Here is a 24,313-nt window from a genome sequence, read left to right as displayed (position 1 = left end):
ATATTATCGCTTCTTAATTCTCAGGATGGCAGCAGCGGGTTCAAAGGATTTATTTGGCTTGGCAAAAGAAAACGTCATTTGAGTCGGCAGAAATGTTGCTTCTCAACAAGGAAAACCACCCCAGGTTGAACGAAGGGTTTGTCGTTCCAATAAAACGAGGCTGAATATGTTCACTGAAATTATTTTGAAGCTGGTGAATTTTGGTTACTTGCAAAACCTGTATTTTTGGCAAGTTTATCTACTCCCTTTCAGCTCCAGAGACTATGGAGAGAATATAAAGCCCCTGCTTATCACCTGCTTTGCCCCCAGCATTGCAGCATTTTTCACTTGTTACATTTTCACTTGCTAACCAGTTTCTGAAGCTGCAGAGCTTGAGGGTAGAATTTGGTGATCAGAGCGTTTTTCTAAACACAGCTTGCATTAATCAAGTTTTTGTTAAAGAACCATGTAATTCATGGTGTATGAACACACCAGGAATTCATACAAAGTTTTTATTATTCTCTATAGTCAAAGTTGAACCAAAATGCTCTCCAAAAAGAAAACCCTGTAATTTGTAAACAGAGGAATTTACACTTCACTGAAGATCAAAGAGGAAACAATCTAGATCAAAAATAATCCTATGAATTTGGCTTTCCTTTTTCTCCCCAGACAGCAGCATTTGGCCATTGTTTTGTCCTCTCTCTTTGTACAAGTGCTATTAAAAAATAAACAAAAAATGCTTGCCTTATCTGAAGTGCTTAAACAGGAAATTCACCTTCACATCATTTCCCAGCTATTATAAAATTGGCTTTAGCAGAGAAGGGAGAAGTGGAGCGGTGAAGTTCACAATTGTTTCTCTTGGTCATAAACACCTTTAGGACACTGACCCAAGAAGAGCTGAGGTTGGGAGGATGGCTGATTTGTATCTTTGATACTAGCTACTAAAACTGAGAAGGAAGGGGAAATAAAAGCAAAAAGAGGTCACAGTTCGGTAACACTGACAGTAACACACAGGTGATGGGTGCTGTCAACATTGTAAATTATATACAAGACAAAGCAGGACTCTTTCTTTTCCCAAAGAACGCAACTACAACAACAAGAAAGGTGTATATAACACAGCTGGCACATTGTTGCGGGGAGGAGGAAACGGGGGCTTCTCCTGAACGTTACAGGCTTAACTCACGGCAGTCCAGAGGTCAGTTCGTCTGTCTAAACATCCATCCTCTCCCCCTTCCTCCTTAAATAGTTAACAAAGACCAGGCCAGTACCAATGTCTGATGCAACCGTGGTGCTAAGAAGACGTTAATAAATGCAAAGTTTTCCCTGAAAGGGAGCACCTTACTCCAGGAAGAGATGAGATGGTGGTTGCAGGTTCAAGGAGTGACATGGCTAGTGCCAACCTCTGGTGCATCTTCTGGTGGGCAATGGTAGCTCATCGGGCAGTCAGTTGGGTAGGGTGTCAAGCCCAAGGGATGCCGCATGCTGCTTTGCCCGGAGCCTTAGGTTCTCAATACTTGTCGTTTTACTGTTCAGGCTTGGAAGGGAGCTGGAGGCCTGCAGGATGGGTGAGGACCAGACCTGCTGAGCATGGGATAGTGACTGGTAGTAGGACTGACAGTGCAGGGAGCTCAGTGGCGCCATGTTGACATTCATGCCCAAGTAGGGCATGGCGGACGGTGTCCCCATTTCAAAGGAGGAGTAATGGACCAAGTTGTTGGTGGCTGCCATGTGCTGGCGGAATTGCTCCTGCAGGCGGAAGAGGCTCAGAGGGGAGGAGGAGTAGGAGTGAGTCTGAGCCAGGCCACTGCTGGATGAAGGTGTCACTGTCGCGCTGATTGGGGACTCTGTAGCAGGAGACAGAGGGGATGTGGATTATTTCTACAGGCTGGAGGCAGGTGCTGATCTGCACCACAGTAGGGTTCAACCTGCAGCATGGACTTCTATTTTGCATCAGGAGAGGAAATGAGAGGGCCTATGTTAGCCCAGGAGAGCTAAATGTGTCTGTCCCATACTTACACATCTTACAGCATAGAAATGGGGCTGACCTCTTTGCTAGGGCTTTCCTGCTGCTGCTGGGCACTGGTGAGCCCAAAATCTAATCTGAGCAGGTCATCTTTTGTCTTTCTCTGCTCTTGCTACAACAGACATCATGCCCTCTGAGGGTCCCGTTTAGTGCTGGGGACAAGACGACAAGTCTGGGCAGCCTACCTACAAGCGCCCACGCCGCAGGGAATATGTGACTATAGCCAACCACCAACAACCCCCTTGGAAACTCCAGGTCCTGACACCAACCCCCATCAAGATGCTGCTCCTCACCTGCTTTTGGGCTTGCCCTCTTGCAGTTCAAAGCCTTGCTGTCCACACCAGGGCTCTTGTCCACTTTAGATTCATCCAAGGTGCTTTTAAACTCCTCCTCTCTGTCAGTCTGGTCCTCAGGGGCTGACTCGCTGGCTGACTGCTCCGACAGGGTTAGGTTGAGGTCCGTGCCTACCTCACTTGGGAGGCTCTGGACCTTCTCGGTGTCTGGGGTGGTGACCTGGGTCTCCAGCATGGGTGGCTCCGTCTTTCCCTCACTGTGGTTCCCTTCACAGTCCTTCTGCTTCTGCAGCTGCTCCTTCTGCAGGCTACGCTGCTTCTTCCGGAATTTGGCTCTCCGGTTCTTGAACCAAACCTGCAATGCCACAAACAGCAAGGGGGAAAAATGGTGAGAATCCTGCTTAGTGCCGAACTCAGCATCATTCATCCAGGGAACTCCAGGGGAACCTGAAGCAATGAGGTACTGCAAGCCCACTGTGACCAAACATCATTCCACTTCAGTGGATCTTAGAGCTCGACCTGTTTCCAGTGCTTCTACAAACAGTACAACAAATATATTGTTAAAAATGTTCAGCCTTTGTGTTGATTCTTTAAGCCACTGCACCGGTGGTGTGGGTTTGTTTGCTTGTTTGTTTTCTTTTATTTGTTTTCTTATTTTTTTTCTGAATTGGTTGAGCAGTTGCTCCCAACCAGAATGTTTTATGGCTGAGTCTGATGACATTACATTGGCCTACAGGACAATGCTCTGTTAGTTTCTAAACTAAAAACCTATGTCGGCAACACTCAAAACACTCAAAACAAGTCATTACAGGCGTTAGCTGTTATCTTAGAGCCAAATTCAAGGAAGGAGGAGAGAATCCATATTTTTTAACCTAAATCAGTTGACATGGCTTGGAAGGAATATGTTTGCAAATCTTGTTAGTGTTTTTCGGTTAGTTAGATAACGAAACAAAAATTTTGAAAATCAAAATGTCTTGACATTTATATAAAAGAGCTATTTTTTTTTCGACTATTTATCCACTTCACACTAAAGAACTTCATATTTAGTCTTTTATAGCTCAGTAATGCAAGAATTTCCCCACCAGCAGGTTATGAAGCATGTTGTGCTAGTTGAAACAAAAACCAAAACAAAAACCAACCTTGGCGTGAGATGTTACAAATATTGACACTGGTGGAAAAGAGCAGCTGGGATTACTTGGGTTTCTGCTCTTCTGAGAAAGCCAGAAAAGCCTCACAAATAAATAAATAATGGACTTCTGTTGATGTTTCTAAAATTTCCCCCAAAGAAACTTGAAGGAACAAATGAAAAACAGGGTGCACTTCAGTCAGTCCTAAATTTAAAAAATGTGTGTGTGGATTAAAAGTTTCTTTAGCAGATGTGTGACTTCAGATGATTTTATTCCCCTCCACCCCTGCCTTTGACAACTCACTGCCCCCAAATCTCTGATTATACAGGAAGACTGTGAAAGGCCAAGGAAACTGTCAGCTCTCTGGGAATGCCATTCTATTCTAAACATCCTCACTCACAAACCCACAAAATCTCAGTACCTGGACTCTGGCTTCAGGTAGGTTTGTGCACATAGCCAGCCGCTCCCGCATCACCACATCTGGGTAGTGAGTCTTCTGGAAGGTCTTCTCCAGTGCTTCCAGCTGTTGGGCGGTGAAGGCCGTGCGACTTCGCCTTTGTTTGCGGTGCTGGGATCCATAACGTGCCTCCAAAATGATGTCTTGAAATGTACAGCCGTTGGAAGACAAGAAAAGTGGCCAATTTAATTATTGGAATTTGTATGCTGACAGTCGAACGGAGCACTCGCTAACACCAGATAAACCTACAAAACTCTTTTTCTTTTTTCATTATTCTAGATCTAATAAAACACAAACACACGTTTTGGTGGTTCACTGAGGTGCATGAGGAGATAAAATCTCTGATTAGGAATCCTGTTCTGGAGCGGGAGCCTCTTCCTATGACAGCTGTGGAAACTATTGAGATTCCAATGCTAAATTTGTTTGAAATAAGCCAATCTGCTGCAATATCAGTAGGAGAGGACGTGCAGATGCCCAGACCCCACTGTGGCAATAAACCTCTTTCATTAAGAAACACAATTAAAAACAATGTGGGCAGATTAAGCATTGTAATCAAGAGAAGGGCTCGACACTGTGTGTCATGTTCTCCTTGAAAAGAGCTTTGGTTGGCTTCAATGCTGCCATGATACGCTGATCTGCAGGAAGAGTCCATGCAGCTCAAATGCAGCAGCCTCTAGCTCATTTTGTTGGCTGCCACTACATTAGAAGACATCTAATCAGATGCATCTTCCCAGAAACCAGGCTGAGCTGGTGAGACCACACCTGGAATATTGTGTCCAGTTGTGGCCCCTCAGTTCCAGCAGGACAGGGAACTGCTGCAGAGAGTCCAGCGCAGCCACCAAGATGCTGAAGGGAGTGGAGCATCTCCTGTGTGAGGAAAGGCTGAGGGAACTGGGGCTCTGGAGCTGGACAAGAGGAGACTGAGGGGTGACCTCATTAATGTTTACAGATATATAAAGGGTGAGTGTCAGGAGGATGGAGCCAGGCTCTTCTCAGTGACAACCAATGATAGGACAAGGGGTAATGGGTTCAAACTGGAACACAAGAGGTTCCACTTAAATTGGAGAAGAGACTTCTTCCTGGTGAGGGTGCCAGAGCCTGGCCCAGGCTGCCCAGGGGGTTGTGGAGTCTCCTTCTGTGCAGACATTCCAACCCGCCTGGACACCTTCCTGTGTAACCTCATCTGGGTGTTCCTGCTCCATGGGGGGATTGCACTGGGTGAGTTTTCCAGGTCCCTTCCAATCCCTGACATTCTGGGATTCTGTGATTCTTTTTTAGTGTCTTGCATGTAGCTCACTGTAGTCTTCAAGACATGGAGAGCTGTTCTGGGCTGCAGTTCAGGAAAGCACTTAAGCTCATGTGCTGATGTGTGTGTAGCTTGAAAGCACATGCTTTACTGAGCGTGGACACTCTCCAGCGTCTGAGGTGGAAACACCAGCCAGGAATTAAGCCCAGCCCTACTGACTGCAAGCCCAGAGCTCATGTGCTGAGCTCTTTTCAGTAGAGGAGCTACTCGGAAGGTCTCACTTCGCAAGCTGTGCTTGCAAAATTGAGGGCAGAGAAGAAATTCAGACTGGGGAAAATCTGAGGCCAACAGTAAAAGGCTTATTTTTTTACCAGAGGCGCTATTATTGCACAATGGCTATCGGGGGGAGAAAAACTTAAATCAATGAAAATAAGTTACTCCCAAGTGAAAACAACAGCAACAACAACAGAACAACAACAAACCAAACCCACAACAACAAACCTTTATTATGCAAGTTGGGACATGCTGTGCTGCAGCATTGGAACGAAACAGTCTGGTGAGAGGTTTGCTCTCAAAGAGGAAATGCTGAAAGAGCCATGTCTGGTAACATTTTAAATTCAGTTAAGAATGTGAGTTCCAGTAGAAGGAAGGAAAGAACACACTAGAAAACCACCTAACAGGGAGAAAAGTCAGCACCAGCAGCACACGGAGTCAGATGAAGGCTTTTGCTGTTGTTTATTCGTGCTTTTTTCACGAGCATCATGGCATGAATGTAAACTATAAACCCAATCCTGCTGTCAGTCCAGAACCACACAACCAGGTTCCAAGTACACTGGCTGACGAGCAGAACAAATCAGCTTTGCACCGCTGGAGCGTTCCTCTTCCAAACATCCAGCTGTTTCGTTCTATGTCGGCATCCGCAGCGCCTTTCTGGGCGATTGCCAAAGCCACGTGATTTTCACAACCAGGAAAAGAAGTGATCAGGCTAAAGGTCTTGGGCCAAATACAATATATAGTATTGGTTGCATACAAGAGGCTCTCGTGTTCAAGATATTGGGTCCTCAGAGGGTTAAAACGCTGGTAACAGCTGCCACTTTGGGGGCAAAGAGACAGTCCTTGATGCATTCAGACACAGCTCACAGTGCGGCCACGTGAGGAGAAGGGATCTTCCAGAACAAGAAACTGAAGATACCCCGAAATGTTTTACAAAGCTAAATTTGTGGTTCAAGTACAAGAAATCAGAAGAAAGGACACTGGTTAAACACCCTACCTGCAGGCTGGAATATTCCCCAATTTCTAGAGGTCAGACCTACCAGCTCCCCAGAGGTGACAGCTCATGCATTAAGTTGGGCCACTCCAATGAGAGCCAACCAGCAATTATTTTAATGTCTTAACTATGTTTTCGGGCTTTGTGCAAGAAGGAGAATATAAATTGCAGGTAAGGTATTGCAGTTACAATCAGAAACCTCTGTTTTCTGACTTAAGGTCATTTGCTTTTGTGCTGCTTTATTCTGACTGTCCCTGGAAGGCAAATGAGATCTATAACCTGCACCAAAAGATATTCAGAAGTAACAGAATGTGAAGCAACTGCAAAGGAACCAGCTCGTAGGTATATAATGACTACTCTGCCAACGATAAGAAGACAAGGGGACCGTGGAATTTAATTTGAAAAGTCTTCCAGGTGAGTTATTAATTTTAAAGATAAGAGGTCAGAAATCCAATTGAATCTCCCAGTCAAGAATATAAGAATAACTTTATTATTCTTTTTAAAATCTCTCTCTGTTTTTACCTTAGTTAGGCTCAAAGACACTAAGTCCTCCACCCTCTACTCTAAAAGATACAGGAGATTACAAAAATCTTTCAAGAGGTCCTTGCATCTCAGAAAACAGCACCTTGAGACCTAAGGTCTGCAAGGCACCTTGCAAAGTTCAGGACCGTCTGCTCCCCTATGACCATCTACATGGTGAAGGGCAGAGGGGATGGATGACCAGGACAAGGAAAGTGCCCACCTGTCGTCACTCTGCAGCCAAGCAATAGAGCCAGGATTGGAGTCCAGGTCTCCTTGACCCCACATTCCCTGGGTAAAGGCACTTGTGACTTTCTTTGAACCTAAAAAGGCTCTTTTATGGAAGGTAAAAGCAACAGAGAGGGAGCCAGCAGGACCTGCAAGAAATCATCATCCATACCGAGGTCAAGGATTCCCAGGAAGGAATAGGTCAAGGTGAGACCAAAAGAAGATCCAAATGAAGACCATTTTCCAGAGAGGAAAAGTGTTTGGTAGGACATAAAATGGAAAATAGTTGCAAGAATGGGCAACATGGAAGAACAAGCTATGGCCTGGGATCACAGGAGCTGACAGGATACAAGCCATGGGCTCCTTGATGGGGCAATACAACTCACTGTGTGGTTATATTAATTGTACTGTTGTATATTAACAAGAAAGTAAAATTTTCTGCCTTTCTTTTTCTTTCACTTGTTAAAACATATTTTGGTGTCTTTTTAATTCTCTGTTTTCAACCCCATATAGTCCCTTGATGGCTCCCCAGCCTGCAGCAAGATGCAGCGATGCACTGGCAGCAAACACTGGAGGGCATGTGTCAGGGCTCGGCCACATGGCCAGTGTAGGGGACTGCACCATTCCAGTTGGCTACATCATGCTCCAGCTCCCGAGTAAAGAGCAACAAAGGTTGGGGGATTTTTGTTTGGTTTTGGGTTTAGTTTTTTGTTTGGTTGTTTGCTTTCTTTCCCAGGAAGTGGCAAAAGCCATGAGTTGTTCTTACCAGCCAGTCTCTCTGCCAGGGTGAGGGCATGCACCGATGGCCTGTAGTCAGGGGCATGTTGGGCTTGCTGGGCTGCCTGCTGGTGGAGGTTGTACATGGCGCTGAGGGAATTCATGGCGTGGAGGGAGTAGCCGTTCACTCCATAGTGCTGCATGGCGACATAAACCTGAAAAAGCAGTGGGCAGAGGAGAGGGGTGCTTAAGAACGTGTCATATCTCATCTAGACCTAAAGCACCAGTGACACCAGTCTGGCTTTCAAGCTTAGAGATGAGCACCCCACTATAAGCCATTCATGATATGATGAGCAAAGTCAGGAAAGGATTGTATTTTACATACCATAATAAAATATATTACATTATTGCTATTTCTAAGGAACCAACCTAGCTCTATCCCAGAACTAGCTGGGATTTTATCCTTGTCATTGCCTACAGTGGGCTGTTCCGTAATGTCCTTAATATAATATCAAATAATCTTTATTATCTGAACTCACTCAGGCATAATTTATTTCCATTCATTTTTCTTAAGCTTCTCCTTAAAAAACCCACAAATGATACTGAAAATAAACAAACAAAACACCAAAAGCAAACAAACATGTGGTGTTAAAGAAAATACATTTGTAATGTAATAGGACCAAAAATGTTACGGCTAAAGAGGCAATTAAGGTTTGCAATAAATACTGACATTTCATAGCTCAATAGCAAGGAAATTATTTCAAAAAACTAATGGCTTTTTTTCTACTGTGGGCTCTGCATGGAACTTCAAGCTGGTTTTCCTTACAAGACCATCTGTAAAGCTGAGCTAATACTGATCTCAAAAGCTGAGCGATGCTTCATTTATCCCTGTTATAAATGACTGAGGGCCTCCAGGATGCTGTTTCTGTAGTTTATTAGATACTGAATACAAACTTGTGAAATGTTTGCCACAAAAGAAAAATTTTAAGACACAATTTACATTAGCACATCATTATCTGGAAAGTCAGAGATGTCACACCACTTGGAGAAAGAGGTCTCACTGGACTAACTTAAGGAAAGCAGACAGGAATCTCTTAGAAAACAGTTTTGATCACTGGAGGGAGGTGGTTCAACTTGCACGATTTTAGGAGAAACCGGATGCATTGAACAGCAAAAATTTGGATGAAAAATCATCTGTTGTTTTTTTCTGTGCTGAGGAAAGACCTTCATTTGGGCGTGTAAAGGATCTATACCATGGAGTCCCTTCTGGTCTGCCACCACACCATTTCAGTGCCAAGAGCATGGGTGCAGGGCGACATCCAGGTGTGGTTACACCACAAATACCTGATACACAACCTGATGACACCTTCACCTGCTTTATGTCTCCCTGTCAGCACACTCTGGATTCACTCCCCTATTCTTTAGTTTTAGACCCCCCTAAAAGAAGCTCGGTGGCTATCCAGCAACTCCATAGAACTGTAGAATATCTCAAGTTGGAAGGAACCTGCATCTCACCTCACTTTACACAATACCAGCCACATCCTTACAGCCCACAGAGAATGTTACCAGTCATGTCCTTTCCTACCACATCTCATATAAAAAAAAAACAAAACACCCTACCTCCTACTTCAAAGTACAGGCATACAGTTTTTATTTAATAGCCAATTGATTGAAGAATGCACTTCAAGGTGCCTGAGACATATTTTGTGGCTGGTTGTGAAAAGCAAGGAAAAATCACATCTGCTTTGCTTTATGGTATCTAGACAGTTAATTTTGAATTCATTTTCAAAATGTTTCATTAAAAAATTTACCCTAGTTTTCAGAAAAGCAAAGACACCCTCAAAACAAAGTTCTAACCTTCCTCTATGCTCTATCAAGGTTTTATTCACTCTAACAGGAAAGCCAACGCTGTTCAAGGCTGAACCAGTGTGATAATGGATATTTTTGGTTCAGATGCTGACCTAAACACAAGAATGCCGTAGCTCTGCTCTAATCTAGCTTAGGGAACCTAAGCAATGCCAAAATTTAATGGTTGGACTCGATGATTTTGAGGATCTCTTCCAAGCAAAATGGTTCTATGATTCTACGAATATTGTTTGTTCATTGTCTGATCAAGATGAGGGACTTCATGTGCCAACGGATTTTCGGCATTTCTATTTTCACCATGACGCGTACACAGCAAAATTACCAGGGTGTTGCTTTGCTGGGCTGCACAGCTTTCCTGCTGGTAGCACATACTTAGGGACAAGACTGTGTCCCAATGACATGTGCCATCAACTTGAACACAGGGGACATCTCCCATCACCTGGAGAAGACCTGCAGGTTCCACCAGCTTTGGTCAGCGGGGTGGATGTCTCAAAGCTTATCAAGTTCTTGCATGTTTCATGCAAACCATCTGAAGACATAGAAGTTATTAACTGTCCCAGGCTGCTACCGGACCTCTGTCCTTAATAGACACTGGATAATCAACGCCGGGGCCCAGCCTTGCCAGGAGATACGTGAGAGGCCAAGTGTGTTTGACCCCCAACTCACAGAAATACCTGTTTCTTCTCTAATCCCCCTTGCATGTTGTGTACTAAGCTGGCACATTAAGGGAAAGATGAAGAGGCAAAGGAGGGCAATTTTCCCATGCTCTACAATCTTCCAAGGACACTGCCAATAGTGTTGTGTATGGGGCACAGTGTTTCCACTGAAACACTTGCTCCAGGAAGATTTCAGTTTAGTTGATTGTTACAAGATGCCTTTTTGCACACGTGTATATCTGAATAAACTCTTCTGGGCGACATAGAAAAAAGTGCATCAATTAAAAACTAAAAGAAACTAAAAGCAGGGAACTTAATAATAATGGACTCATGATAGGAGTCGATAACCATCCCAGCTTCAGTGGTTGCTTCCCGATGTGCCGTGGTGCAGACAGGCAGAGCTTCCCACCCGCTTGTGCAGCAAATGTATCATCCCAGATTCAGTATAAAAAAATGGGGGAAAAGGAGATATCTTGCATTTACTGAGCGAGACTGTTCAACCTAATAAACAAAGTTAACTGAGACTGCAAACATCTCCTATTTAACTGTCAGCTCCAAGCATACTCCAACCCCAACAAATTAAATATTTAAAAGACATCATGCAGCACTTTTTTTTTTTTTTTTAATGGAGAAAGTCATTCATCAAGCCACCACTGTGTTTCACAAGCTGTCGAATAGTGCTTACACTGGTTAAAATAATCTTTATATTTCATTAAGCAACCAAATAAGCTGATCCCTCCCCACTGGCTGTATAGATGGTTTTAATTTTCAAAATCTGCAAATGCATCTTTTATGTGTCTGGGTGGCTGGAGGGCCTCAGGAATAACTGCAACCGGGAGGAGGATGAGAGCGAAGTTTGAGCTCCTGCTTTGTGGAACGGTACAGGTTTGAGTAGCTATTGATAGAGTTGGGAGAATAACATGGGGTCCATCCTGAAAGAAAGGGGATGCTTCACCCTGATTTCATACATCAGAGATTGTTAAAGATTTGGCAGTGGTGGAAAAACGAGATGGAACCTGAGAAAAGGTGCAGGAGAATAATAGGTGAGAGGGAAATCTGTCTATAGGGTGAGGCCAGCCTGGGTTTCACCCAGGGCAACAAAGATGATTAAGTGAGTGGAGCATCTCCTGTGTGAGGAAAGGCTGAGGGTGCTGGGGTTCTTTAGCTTGGAGGAGACTGAGGGGTGACCCCATTGATGTTTACAGATATATAAAGGGTGAGTGTCAGGAGGATGGAGCCAGGCTCTTCTTGGTCACAACCAATGGCAGGACAAGGGGTAATGGGTTCAAACTGGAACACAAGAGGTTCCACTTAAATTTGAGAAGAAACTTGTTCATGGTGAGGGTGGCAGAGCCTGGCCCAGGCTGCCCAGGGGGGTTGTGGAGTCTCCTTCTCTGCAGACATTCCAACCCGCCTGGACACCTTCCTGTGTAACCTCATCCGGGTGTTCCTGCTCCATGGGGGGATTGCACTGGATGAGCTTTCCAGGTCCCTTCCAACCCCTGACATTCTGGGATTCTGGGATTCTTTTACCCCCCCAATCAAAACATAATCAGTCTGTACCTGGCTTCACACACCAGCTGTACACAGGGCATTCCACAAAAATACAGAACTGACAAAACTCATCGAGGGAGGAAGATATTGATCCCTGCAGCCTGCAAACTCAAGTGTAACTTGTGCTGGCCACAGAGCTCGTGTCAGTGCTGGAGAGCGTGTTCCTGTGCTGAGCTGTCCTGAATGAAGACATCCAGCAGCCCCCTGTGCCATGCTGCTCTGGAGGAGAGGAATTTTAAACCAAGGCAGTGTTATTGCTCAAGTGCATTATTCTGGAGTAAATACACTCCCCTCCATCCCAGCCCAAATGTAAACTGCGTCAGGATGGAGGAATTTTCTTTAATAGTGTATTCTGGCCATTTTTCCCAGGTTGAAGTGAAAACACAGCACAAGACACTTGTCCTTCTCAAGCAAGCACTGTTGGGTGAGATGAGTTTGGGGCTGGATGTAGGACTTGAAGCTTTGCAGGGGCTTTGGGTCATGTTTTGTTTTCTCTTCAGTTGGTCCTTCCCAATACTGAGTCACCCCAAATTCCAAAAGGTACCAAGACTTAATTCACTGATGTACAGAAGATGCTCAAGTGCCATCATGAAGAACAGGGCAATAAAACCTGTGAGGTCAGAGTTTAAAAGACTAAATTTTTCATAGAGGAGTCAAGAAGAGGATACCAGAGCCTGCTTTTGACTGGTGGGCACTGTGGGGTGCTACATTATAATTTCATTAAATCTTTCAGAAGTTAGGGAGGGTTGGTGATGGTAGGGATGTGTATGAGGCGTTCTAGAGCTGTACTAGAAAGTTACACCTAGATTTTGACAACTCATTGGTAGAAGTTAATTTCAATACCATAGCTAATTTCTGATGAAAAGAGATTCACCAAGGATGCATTTGAAGTTTGGAGGAGCTCGGCACCGCCTCGGGTTTGCATCCTGATCTGCATCCTGATGCAAGACACAGCTTAAGCATGGGAAAAGCATCAGTCAAAAAAGTCCCAAGAGAAAAGTCTGGTGCTCTTTTCTGGTGTTTGGGGTCCTGTAGGTAACAGGAAACAAACAGGAGCAGCCCTGTCAGGTCAGAAGAAAAGCTGTGGTCCTCTAGCCCAAGTGCCTGCTTGGGTGTTATGAATTGGTTGTTGTGTTTATGCAAAGCGCAGGAACCCATTGTTCCTTCCTAATGGGGAATAAAAGCAAATAGTTTGTGCTAACAACATCCCCCTTCTTACTGTTGGTAATAAATATCGAAAATAAAATCACAACAAAATATCCCCCCGCCCCCAACTCCTGGAGCTGTTCTGCTTTATGCTTATATGCTTTGAGTCCTTATTCAGAACCACTTTAAATTGACAAGGTAAATAATGAATCTCTGTCTTTACCTATCTGACAGTCTAGGAAAACAGGCTCACTCCATACATAGACATCAGGTTTGTATGTATTTTGTACTAAATGAATTACATACCTGGGGGGTTCTGAATAAATGATCCTTGCAAGAGGTTTTCTTCAACCTTATTTTTTTTTTATATCCCTAAATCTTATAAAGACATATAAAGGTCCAAAATCACGGAAGATAATAACCAGCATGTCATAAATCAGTTTTGTTCCTCACATGAGATTGTTTCCTTAGACATTAGCAATCTCCCCTTTGTAGTGGATGAAGTATAAATAATTTGAAATACTGCAACATATCATATTTTCTCATTCAAATGTCAAAGTCTGAGAGCACCACGCACCATAAAAACAGGCTTCCGAAGGGCTTTTCTTATAACTGAAGTAAAGGAATTGGGAACAGCTCTCAAAAAAAATGAGATTCCCCATTTCTAATCTTCCTGCAATCTGTTTACACCTGTATAAATGCATGGATTCAAATGCAGTTAATTTCTTAGGACAGGGTGAGATCTCAGTTACACCTGATCTAGTTGAACAAGTCGCAACCCACTGAAAGCAAAACCTGGCTGATTACACCAATTTTCACCGAGCACTTTTAGCTACTGCTACTGACATTAGTATAAATGAAAAAGATGTTTTTCTTAAAACCAGGAGGTTTGCTGGCAGCTGAAATCTGGAAATACTTTCAGTTAGTGACAAGGTGGGATTTTTTGGCTAGACCTTGCCAAATACTTGCCTCCATCGGGGCCGTGTTGCTGAAGAGTGCTGCACCTTGTATTTGTGATGCTCACCTCTCCATAGCACAAGCGTAATAGGATGTGAGAGGGTGTATGTGTTTTATAGAACAAAGCTCAGAGCATCCTACTGAGACTGGGAGGTTTTATTGTTGGGTTCTACAAACTCAGACACCAGGTTGCGAGTGGCTGAGATAACGGGCCCTGGCTGACAGAGGTAACTCGCATCAGTTGCTGTGATTTTTATGTAAAGCTTTTGTGAAATCATCATTTCCCCCCACCCAAGCCCCAGATAAAAGAGCCAAGTGATTGACTAGACAGTTCCGGGCAAAAGACTTTCCAGCTCCTCTGTTTGTAGAGGCGTGCTTCAAATGGCAGGCTTACAAGGTCCAAAATACAATAAAACATAATAAAGACGATCTCAAAGTCTCTGGTTTTGAGCCAGGTATAAGCTTGAAGGCTTGGAGCCCAGCAATTTGCAGTGTAGAGCCAGGTTTGGGATCGCTAAACATCACTGTGGTGCTAAATCTCTTGCTTGCCATAATTTACACAGGATGATCGGTGCTTACAGATCGAATCAGTATAAACACACGTCCCTGCCCTCCTTCGAAGCGGTGCTCAACCCTCGGTAAAAGCCCTTGTAATTGATATTGAAGCAGAAACATTTCCCTGGGTAAATAAGAAAAGCTCTAAATAGGAATGTCACTTTGGCTCTAGCTTCAGGATCTTATTCTGCTTTCAGTTCCATCAACAGCAAAAAAAAAACAATCCAAACAAACAACCCACAAACAAACCCATGCATTTCAGATTTCTTATGATTAATAGTGCAATAGAAACTGAACCCTGCAGCCCAGACCGACTCTGAGGACTTTGGCTGCTGGGCAGCCCGGCTCTGCGTGGGTGTGAGACACCGCAGCACCCGCTGCAGCCGGGCTCCTACCTACCCGTGCTTCTCACATCCTGAGACCTGACAGCATCTCTGACTTCAGCACTCGGAGTCACCTAAAAGCGGTGTGCAAACTCCTGGATTCACAGGCAGCTTAAAGTGTTTAACTTGGGTGTTTATACGAAGTACATTTTCTCCCTCATCCTTTCCAAAACAAGCATGTTTCTGGCTTGGTTGTTTTTGCTCTTGGTTTGTCTGGCTCAGCTCTTCATCTCTGTGAAAATGGCTTTGGTTGAGAAGCATAATTTTGTTTGGTTTTATGCCAGCAAATGAAAAATTCCAAACTGGACGATGGGAGAGGCCCAGTCTTCCCAAACTCTGCCCTTCGGGGCAGTTGGCAGCATGAGGGGGCGCTCACTGCTTGCTCACTGCCCCCAACACAGTTTCACCTGCTTGCATGAGCAAACTGATGGGCCTGAAAACAGGTCCTTAGGGCTGCTTGTGGCAGTTCAGGAATTTCCACTGTCCCTGGAAGATGGAGCAATATCCTGTAGGATTTTACCCGTGACATGGTCTCATTAACAAAACAAGGTTCTATGTCAAACTGTGTTTTTAAGCCTGTGACGGTAGTGATCAGAACCTCTGTCTGTCCTGATCATCACAACCAGGATGCTGATCTTACAGTCTAGCCCTGAGCCCTAGGAATAGAGATCTGTCACTGCAAGAAGCACTGGCTGATAAGCTTTGTAAAGATTGCCGAGGCAGCTGAAGACATTCCCAGTTCCTCTCCTGCTGGTCCCAGGTGCTGCCAGCCTGGGAGCTGGGCTGCCGGAAGGGAACCTGCACTTGCTCCAGGTGCTTCTAGTGTGATGCTTCAGTCTAGATGGGCTCCAAGGGCAGTGACTGGGATGAGGCACAGAAGGCAACCTCTCCACCTACCACCACCGTTCATTAAGTAACCATTAAGATGGAACCGTAAGGTCTGGCTGTTAAGCTGAGCGCATCTAGATACACACACAAGGAGGAGAGAGCAACACATCCGTGTGAAATGCAGTGGTTTGTGCCGCATCATTGGAGTTTGACCCACTTGGCACAAAATGACTTTCCTAGGTGCTCTTTTGGCTGGTTAGCTGAAAAGCTGCAAGGCTGCAATGCCAAGTGCAATTCTTCTTGAAGATGATTTTGGAGAGATCTAAAGAACAAGCAAATTTTAAAGGAGGCAGAAGCTGAGAGCCTGAACCAAGGACATTTCTGCAGGTGCAGCTGGACCCTGTGTCTGCCTCTGCAGATGCTGCTCGTAGCATTCAAAACTACGGTCACAAAACACACAGTAGCAATTGCTTCTGCTCAGACTAAGACCAGCCATGAGGCAAAATGGCAGACAAGTCCTGCCTTAAGCAAACCAAAAAAAAGTCCTGAAAGGCAGCTCCAGCAAGCCATGCGATTGGGAGGCACTTTTAATACCTTAAAAGAATAAGACAGAATTTTGAGTTTTCCTTCTTTACAAGTGATAACGCTAATTTTATTTGTACCATTGAAAAAGCTGTTGGAGGTCAATGGCTTTTACAAGGGAGAGGATAAAACTTGTACCACCTTAAAACAGGCCACGAACTGGAGTTTGCAGCCGAGGCACTGAACGCTGGGGCATACAGCGGGTGCACGTAATGCTTCCTTTCCCGTAAGCATTTGGATCCATACACCAAATGAAGTGCAGTTGCCAAGGTAAGCAATATATTTTTGCCACCAGCAGGTGCCCTGAGCTCTAAAAAGCTGTGTGCTGTAAAACAGGCAGAGCAGCTAAATGTCTGCTGGGTTTTGAGGGCAGATGTACAGTCCTTCAGCAGAAGCACCTTTACCCAGCTTGGGCTGACACACACCAAGAGCTGCTGCCTTGCCTGCTCCCTGCAGTGCTCCAAATGGTTGGTGTCAAATGGCTGAAGACATCATGATTCTGCAGCTCCCTTTTCAGGAGCACTTTCAACACCCTGAGACCCATCAGTTCCCCTTCCCCAGCCCAACTCTTTCTCTTTTTTTGGAGGATCCTAGTGGAGTTCCTAAGCATCACCCTTCCCCAAACCTATGCCTTAAGTTTTAGCATCTGGACAGTTTTAGAGCAGCATTTCTTGAGTCAACATTTACTCTGGCCGCACAGAGGCCAGAAAAGTCCTGAATGAGTTACGCTAGCAGCTATCAGGAAGAAATCACATTTGTATTGTGGCCCACCCGTGACTTGTGGCTGTAAACATGCTTTTCCCATCGTTTGGAGACCTGCTGGCCCCTCCTGGTCCCAGCCCTACTCCCAGTCCGCCCTCAGAGCCTCCCTCCTTCCCAGGAGCTATATCTGCACCAGACATTCCTTAGAAATTATAAAGGGTCTGATCCAAAACCTGGGCAAAAAAAGAATCATTTTCAGTAGATTTTGGATTGGAACGAACTGGCAGAAAGAGACAGGGTTTGGCTAGCCCCAGCGCACCATTAATTAATTCCTGGATATTTAGCTGCATTTCAGAATTCTCCACCCTCTTTGCAACAACCATATTTTGATGGACCTTGCCCCAAAGTAGGTAGTTTATGAGCAGATTCATAGGGTTGGAAAATTTGCGCGTTATTGAAATAATTTTCTTCAGCGTTTTCCCTGCTTCAGTGGTTTTGCCAAATGAAATTGGGGCAGCTATAGACATTTCTGTTCACACATGAGGAGTGGAAGTCAGCACTGAACCTTTTGAAAGGGTTCAGACCTGACTGACATCCATTAATACCTGAGCAGAAGCATTTCCAACTTGACGAGCTGAACTTTGGGATGCCCCTGAAAAATCACGGAAAGAATAACTGGTGTCTTAGAAAACATGGGCTGCTTCTAGCTGAAGGGTTTACCTTTAGTTTGACCAGCAAAACCAGTAGGTAGCCACATCAGAAGAGCCTGGTCCTAGGTCTACTCTGTAGCACCTTTGTTTTGACGGGGCTGGTTGTGATAATGACAGAGGAGAGAAACTGCTCACTCCGTCTTCTTTTCATCCAATTCCCCTTTTCTCAGCAGAAAGTTCTTTTAAAGGATAAATACAATGGGAACAAAACCCACCGCGATCACTCCCTCTATGACTATATTGTGCAAAAGTTGCCTGGCCAGCCTGCCCTTCTCTCTGACCTGTGGGAAGCTCCTCTGGCTCCGTTTCTTTGATGCAGATAGCGACCCTGGCTGGCACTAACGTAAAGCAACATCTGCATCAGCTGCATAAAACTGAGCTCCGTCTTCTGAGACAGCAACAAGATCACTGCAGGGGCTGCTGATATGTGTTAGCACGAGGCGAATATCTCATTTAGACATCAAGGTCTCTTTAAATTAGCAGGGAAAGCTGGAAAGCAAATCTAAACCGACTTTCCGTGTACTGACTGTAAGATTTTGGATGTATTTTGCATTGAGTACGTTGGTGTAATTCAATACAACCTCTCATCAGTCATGGGGTGATTCAGAGTTGAAGTAACCCTTACACTTAGAGGAATTTTCTGCCCTTGTGTTTCTTAGTTAGAACAGAAAAACCGAGCTTAGAAATACGATCCGAAAGCCAAAGAGCGGTAGGTCCACATCTCTCTGGTTGAGTCGAATGAGAAACCGGGATTTACTTGTACCGATTTACTCGTTGGTGAAAAGCGAACATGGAAGGGAAAAGCTAAACAAAGTGTCACTTCTGAGCCGCCGTTAAGAGAAACACAGACCAGTGAGAAAACTGCACATTCACTTCTTGCTTCCCCCTGCACGGGAGCGCGGACCAGGGAACGTATAGAACCTCTGCTCCTCGGGGTGAGCCCCATCCTGCTCTCCCTAGGACAGGCAGGGCAGGGGGACAGCCTCGTCTACACTGGGGCACCCCTTAGGGCTCAGCCTGTGACCCCCATCGAGGACACGACTGTGGGGGAGTGAGGAACACAGCACCCACCGGGGACATGGGACAGCCCGGCTGCTTCGGGTCAGCTGTCCGCGGCTTAGACGCTCGGCGAGGGGAGGGGAAAAAACAGCAGGGATTGCTTGAAAATCTTGCGAATGGAGGTGCTGGAGGTTTCCCCCGCAACCCACCTCGCTGAATCCCAGCCCGGCTGGGAAGCAGCCGGCGGCCGCATCCATCCCCGGGACCTGCTGGCCCGGTGGGAGGACGGTCCCCAGCGAGCCATCCGAGAAGTTTCTCTCCTCATTTGCTTCGTGTTCCGTCCCGAAGTAAGAGGAGAGGGAGAGAGAAAAAAGAACTCTCCAACCCTGCCTTTGGGGAAGCGAGAGGCTACTTCAGACAAAACTGTTATCCATTAACATCCAATTATCACTTGGTCCAAGCCATTAATTATAAATCAGCCTCCTAATTGGGATAATTAGCTCTCTGCTACTTAATGTAGTATGACTGATGCGTTTGGAAAGAAGGTAATCACTCCATTTGTTTAGCGTCAGGCGAACAAATCCAACTCTCATGGTTTAATTTCAGCCTTAGCTTCCCCCCTGCCGACCCCCCATCACCATTAAAAGCTCTTAGCAGCCCCATTAATTGGGAATCACGGCGGGGATGGGCACACGCAGCTCCGCGGGGCTTTCGGGCGGGCAGCCCCCGGGCCGGGGATGCGACTGGGCCCGCCGGTTCTTCAATAGTGGATTGCTATGATTTTTGGGGAGGGGGTTAATTAGAGGGGATGGGTTTTGAACCCGACCTCGACCCACAGGTGCGATCGCTCCGGACGAAGTGAGGGGCTCCGCGCCACCCCCGAATCCCCAGCATCCCCCTGCTATCGGGCCTCGCTTTAGACATCGCTTTGAGAAGAGCGGAAAATACTTTCTTTCTTCCTTCTAATTCTTTTTCTTCTCTCCTTTCCCCCACTTCCCCTGGATGTCTCATTAATGCCGGCTGCTCGGCGAACCGCCGATAGCTGCGGGACATGATTAGATATTTATTACTGTCATTTACATGGAAAACTTGAGCTAACCAAGTGGAACTGGAGGGGGCCGCCGGAGGGGACGAGATGGGGCAGAGGGGAAAGTTGGTTTTCTTTTTGATCCCGACGCCGGCAGCGGAGCCGGAAGGCGGGCACAGCCAGAGCCCGGCCGGCTGGAGTGGTGGATACGGGGGGGATTCCGGCCGAGGTTCCCCCCTCCCGGAGACGGGGGTTTTGGGTCGAGCCCTCTCAAGGTCCCAGGCTTCGGTGTCGCTTTGCTCTGCCCGCGTTTCGTTTCGAAAGGGGTCGGGCAGCGCTAGGTGCGCGCATCCCGCCGGGAAAAGGGGAATGTTGCCCCCTCCCTCCTTCCTGCTGCCGCCTCGCCGAGGTGATGCTCGGGGACACCAAGGACTCGGCCCGAGATGCACTGAGCCCTGCGCACCGCCCCCCCAGCCTCCTGGAAATGAAAGAAAATAACCGCCGGCAGCGCGGACCCACAGGACTCCGGGCGGGGGGTTTCTTGCTTCTTCTTCACCCGAAAAAAGGGGCAACCACGGTGGGTCTCGCAGTCAAACCACATCTCGCTCGGAGGAGAAACTTCCTCGAGGGCCCTGCTTTAGGCTAGAGGAGCCTCTGTCCGCCAGCCCCCACCAAGGTGGGACCCCTTGCCGGGGAGGTTACCCCCACCCTCACCTTGTCCTCCGCAAGGAGAACGGCTCTCTGGTGGCCCGGGCAGCCCGATACCAAGTGGGGACACAGACTTCTTTCCGCTCAAGTGCTGGCTGCGGCGAAGCCTCCCTCGCCTTCCCTATCTGTTATCCCATGGCCCGAGGGGTGACTCTGGCGGAGATGTATGAGATCTCTCGCGGTAAAAATATGCATGCTGATCCCCCTTTGGTTAGCCCTATAATGGAGGTGTAACTAGGTTTCGACTGCGAAGCTCTTAATTTATCAAGTGAGCCTGACAGCGCAGGTCCGGGATTTATATACCTCTTAAACCGCGAGAGTGCGGGGAGCGGCACAGAGCGGCCCCCCCAGCTCTTTAAAGACAGATTCCTGACCGTTTTGCTGTCTAACGTTGCAAAGGGGTGGTGTAGGGGGTGATTTTCCCTAGAAAGGGTTCCTAGCGCTGCTGGAGTCTTGCCCTCCCTTGCCGTCCCTTCCACACTCAACTTCCAGTGGTGTCAGGAAAGAAAAAACAGAAACAAAAAAAAAACCCACAAACCCCAAACCAACCAAACAAATCAACCCCAGACCCCCCCATACGCACACAGGCGGAGCCGTCTGCCCACCTCCCCCGCCTCTCCGGCTCCTGTTCGGGGTGGTTTCTGCCCTCGGCGAGCTCTCACCGGGCTGCGCGGCTTATTAAAACATCGTTATGTAAATGGCGGGGAAAGTTGTGCTTTCCCCCTCGGGGCCCGGCAGACGGAGGGATGCGCGTCCCTCACCCCCCCCTCAGCAGAGCTGCACCCCGTTCTTCCCCGCCAGCTGCCTAAACGCGCACCGGAGCGGGCCCACAGCCCCAGTCCACGCCGCGTTTCGTGTGAGCCGGGCCCCGGGGTGGTGCTTGGGTTTTTGCCTTTTTTTTTTTTTTGCTGAGAAAGCGAAATACTCCAAAGAAATAATAATAATTTTAAAAGGACAGTAAAGGACTTGCGCTGGAGCCCGGGCTGGGCTTCCTCTCCTCCGCGGTGCGCGCATCGTTGCCATCAGCTCCTCCGCCGGGCTTGGACTCCCCCACGGAGAGATTCCTCCTCCTCGCAAACAAACCCCAAACTCGTCCTATTTCCCCCCGCACTCCCAACCCACGCGGAGCGGCACTTGCCCAGGGGGTGTGTGGGAGGGTTTCCTTACCTGGGGCAGCGGCGGCGCAGCCTCTCCGCCCGCCGTGGGAGCGGTGACACGAGTGGGAGCGCGGCCCGCGCGGGGAGCGGGCGCGGCACTGCACCCCGGCCCGCCCTACTCCATCCGCCCGCGCTGCCTGCGCGCTGCCTCCGCGCCCAGCGGAGCTGCCATCTACCGGGAGGCTGCATTGAAGAAGGATTTTTAAAAGGAGCTTCATAGCGACCCGGGAGCTACCCAGCAAGATTTTCAATGGTCCTCCACCCTGTCAATCAAAACGAGGCTGCTGATACATTTCCCCCCCACCCCCCCGCCCCGTTCTTACCAGTCATTTACTCCAAGCCGAGGTGTAAACGCCTAATTAAATCCTTGGGAGCGGGTGGGATGCCGGTGGAAGGAGGAGGGCTAGACCCAGGGCCGGGGGCGTGATGGGGTCCGTAAGGCACGGGGGAGGGAGGCCTCCCCCCGCCCCCTGCTTAGCACCGCGCTGGAGCAGACCCTCGAGTGTCCCTCTCTGCCGATGGCCCCTGTGTGGAGGCGCTGGTGGGGGATCATCTCCCAGAGTTAATTACAGAGCTGCCGCGGCCCCCCACCCTCCTCCTGCCCCCTCGCTGTGCTAGCTTAGCCCGCTGCACACCTCGGATACTCTTTACAACGGGGGGAGTGGGAGACGGACACGACACGGAGACATAAAATTAACAATAATGGAAGGAGCCCAGAGGAGCTGGGGGCGGCGGGTCCGCAGCCCGCCCCGTCGGGAAAGCCCCGCTCCGGCAGCCGGGAGCACACGGGCGGCTCCGCCGGTGCGAGGGGGGACAGGGAAGGAGCGGGAGGGAAAGTGGGCAAGGAGGGGAGGCCACGGGGCTTCGGCGCAGAGGGAACGACCATCCAACGCATCCTCCCGCTTTTCATTTTTTTTTTCTAATACCGTCCCATGAAATACTTTTATTTATTATTTTTTTCGGGATGTAAAAAGGGGAAAACCATCTTTTCCTTTCCTTTCATTTTCTTTTTCTCTGCGGCATTTTCGCAGGTACCTTCCCGGCCAGGGGCCGGGCTGGTTATCTGGCATAGCTCACTAACTGGAGCTGTGGCTGTGTTTGCTTTTCAGCTTTGCCATGCCTTCGCAGCAGAAAGAGCAGTTTAAAGCCTTTAGAGAGATTGCTAATAGATGCCAGCTCCTTGCCTTTAGATTCTCTCCCAGCCCAGGAGGATTTAGGATGGGATTGGGAGACGAGACGCCATTTCAGGCTCCAAAACACCCTGTTTTAAAATGACTGCGGGTAAGAGGATTAAAACAATAATACCCTTCTCTTCTTGAAGGTTTTTTTTTCCTCCTCTCTCCCTCCTATAGAAAAGATTTCTTCTCCCAGAGCAAAACCGTTTAGACAGGAATTAAGGAAACAAGAAAGAATAAGATGGGGGGAGAGGACCTTTTAATTGAGCTTGATTTTTTGTACAAATTCTGACCAAAAAAAAAAAGAGGCTCGGTCTGGCTCAGGACACCAGAAGTCTCCAAGTTCCACTTTCTTGTATTTATTTTTGTTGTACATGTATATATATCACATTTATTTATTTTTTTTCCCCGGAGGTTATGGGGTATCAAGTGATTGTCCCGGGAAAGAGAGGGGAGGGAGAGTCTATTTAAATCTATTCTGATCTACTCCAGCCCTCGCTCCTCCAAAGTCCCTCTTGCTCCCCGAGAAGGAGGGGAGCCCCTCGCACTGCCTTTCCCCGCACCCTCTAATTAATAACCACCCACTTTTGGCCGGGAAACCGATTGGGAAAAACTCGACGCTTTGATTGCCGTTATCGCTTTTCGGAGACGTTTTTCGGGGTGCAGTGTCCAGGTTGTCCTGGGCACCAGTCCGCAAAGCCCATGGGCAATCACCCTCCTTGCTATTTTAGGGGACTCCTCAAAGGAACCCCCTCTCCGCGGAGTTTGCAACCGGCACCTTCCCTACTCTGCTAATCACAACGAGTTGAAACGGGGGGAGGCGGGAAGCAGGCAGACGATGCTTCCCAAAATTCCGCGAGCCTCCTGCAAGCCCCCCCTTGGCACCCAAAGCCTGTTTGGGAGCAGCCCCGCAGACCTGTAGCTCTCAGGAGCTGCGGCACAAACCGCGACCCTGGGGTGCAAAAATCTGCTCAAGTTAACCGGCTAACTGTGAAGCGCTCCTTCGTTTAACATGAGGAAGGGTCTCCCCGTGTGTCGCGGCGGGGGGCACTGTGTCTATCGGGCTGGGGGCAGCGCGTCTCCCCGGTTGTTTCTGAATTGTCGCTTGCAGCCCCGGCACAAAATCCCAACCCCTCCGACCGCAATTTCACCATTGTCTCGCCTTTCTGCTCGCTGAGCTATTAAGCACAGGAGATTTTGTGATTGCTTCTATGAAAAATCCTTAGTTTTAATTCCCTCCCCCCCCCCGAAGAATTAATAAGAATTTCCCTCTTTCTTCAGAAAATCTTTCCGAGCTCTCCATTGACGGGATTTCTGCTGTTTAAACCAGCCTCAATACATAAAAAACGGCGCTTAATTCAGCGAGTCTTTGCAGAAACGAGTAAACAGTGCATTTAGCGCAACTCGGACAAGTAACCCCACTCTGTCTACAGGACTGATTTATCACAGTTA

General features: G+C 47.5%; 1 protein-coding gene across 1 annotated transcript; it reads right to left on the bottom strand.

Moving 5' to 3' along the window:
* Positions 1 to 477: 477 nt before the first annotated feature.
* Positions 478 to 21,890, bottom strand: DMBX1 (diencephalon/mesencephalon homeobox 1). Its single transcript, XM_065071464.1, is given in 6 exon segments — positions 478 to 1,823; positions 2,296 to 2,650; positions 3,844 to 4,022; positions 7,906 to 8,071; positions 21,697 to 21,768; positions 21,771 to 21,890. Coding segments are annotated over 6 exon segments (1,278 nt in total). The 5' UTR covers positions 21,876 to 21,890; the 3' UTR covers positions 478 to 1,422.
* Between the last annotated feature and the right edge of the window lie 2,423 nt (positions 21,891 to 24,313).

Source organism: Columba livia, chromosome 8 (assembly GCF_036013475.1).
Source record: "Columba livia isolate bColLiv1 breed racing homer chromosome 8, bColLiv1.pat.W.v2, whole genome shotgun sequence".
NCBI classification, from domain to species: Eukaryota; Metazoa; Chordata; class Aves; order Columbiformes; family Columbidae; genus Columba; species Columba livia.
Note: the sequence above shows the minus strand (reverse complement) of the source record. Positions and strands in the feature narration are given on the sequence as shown.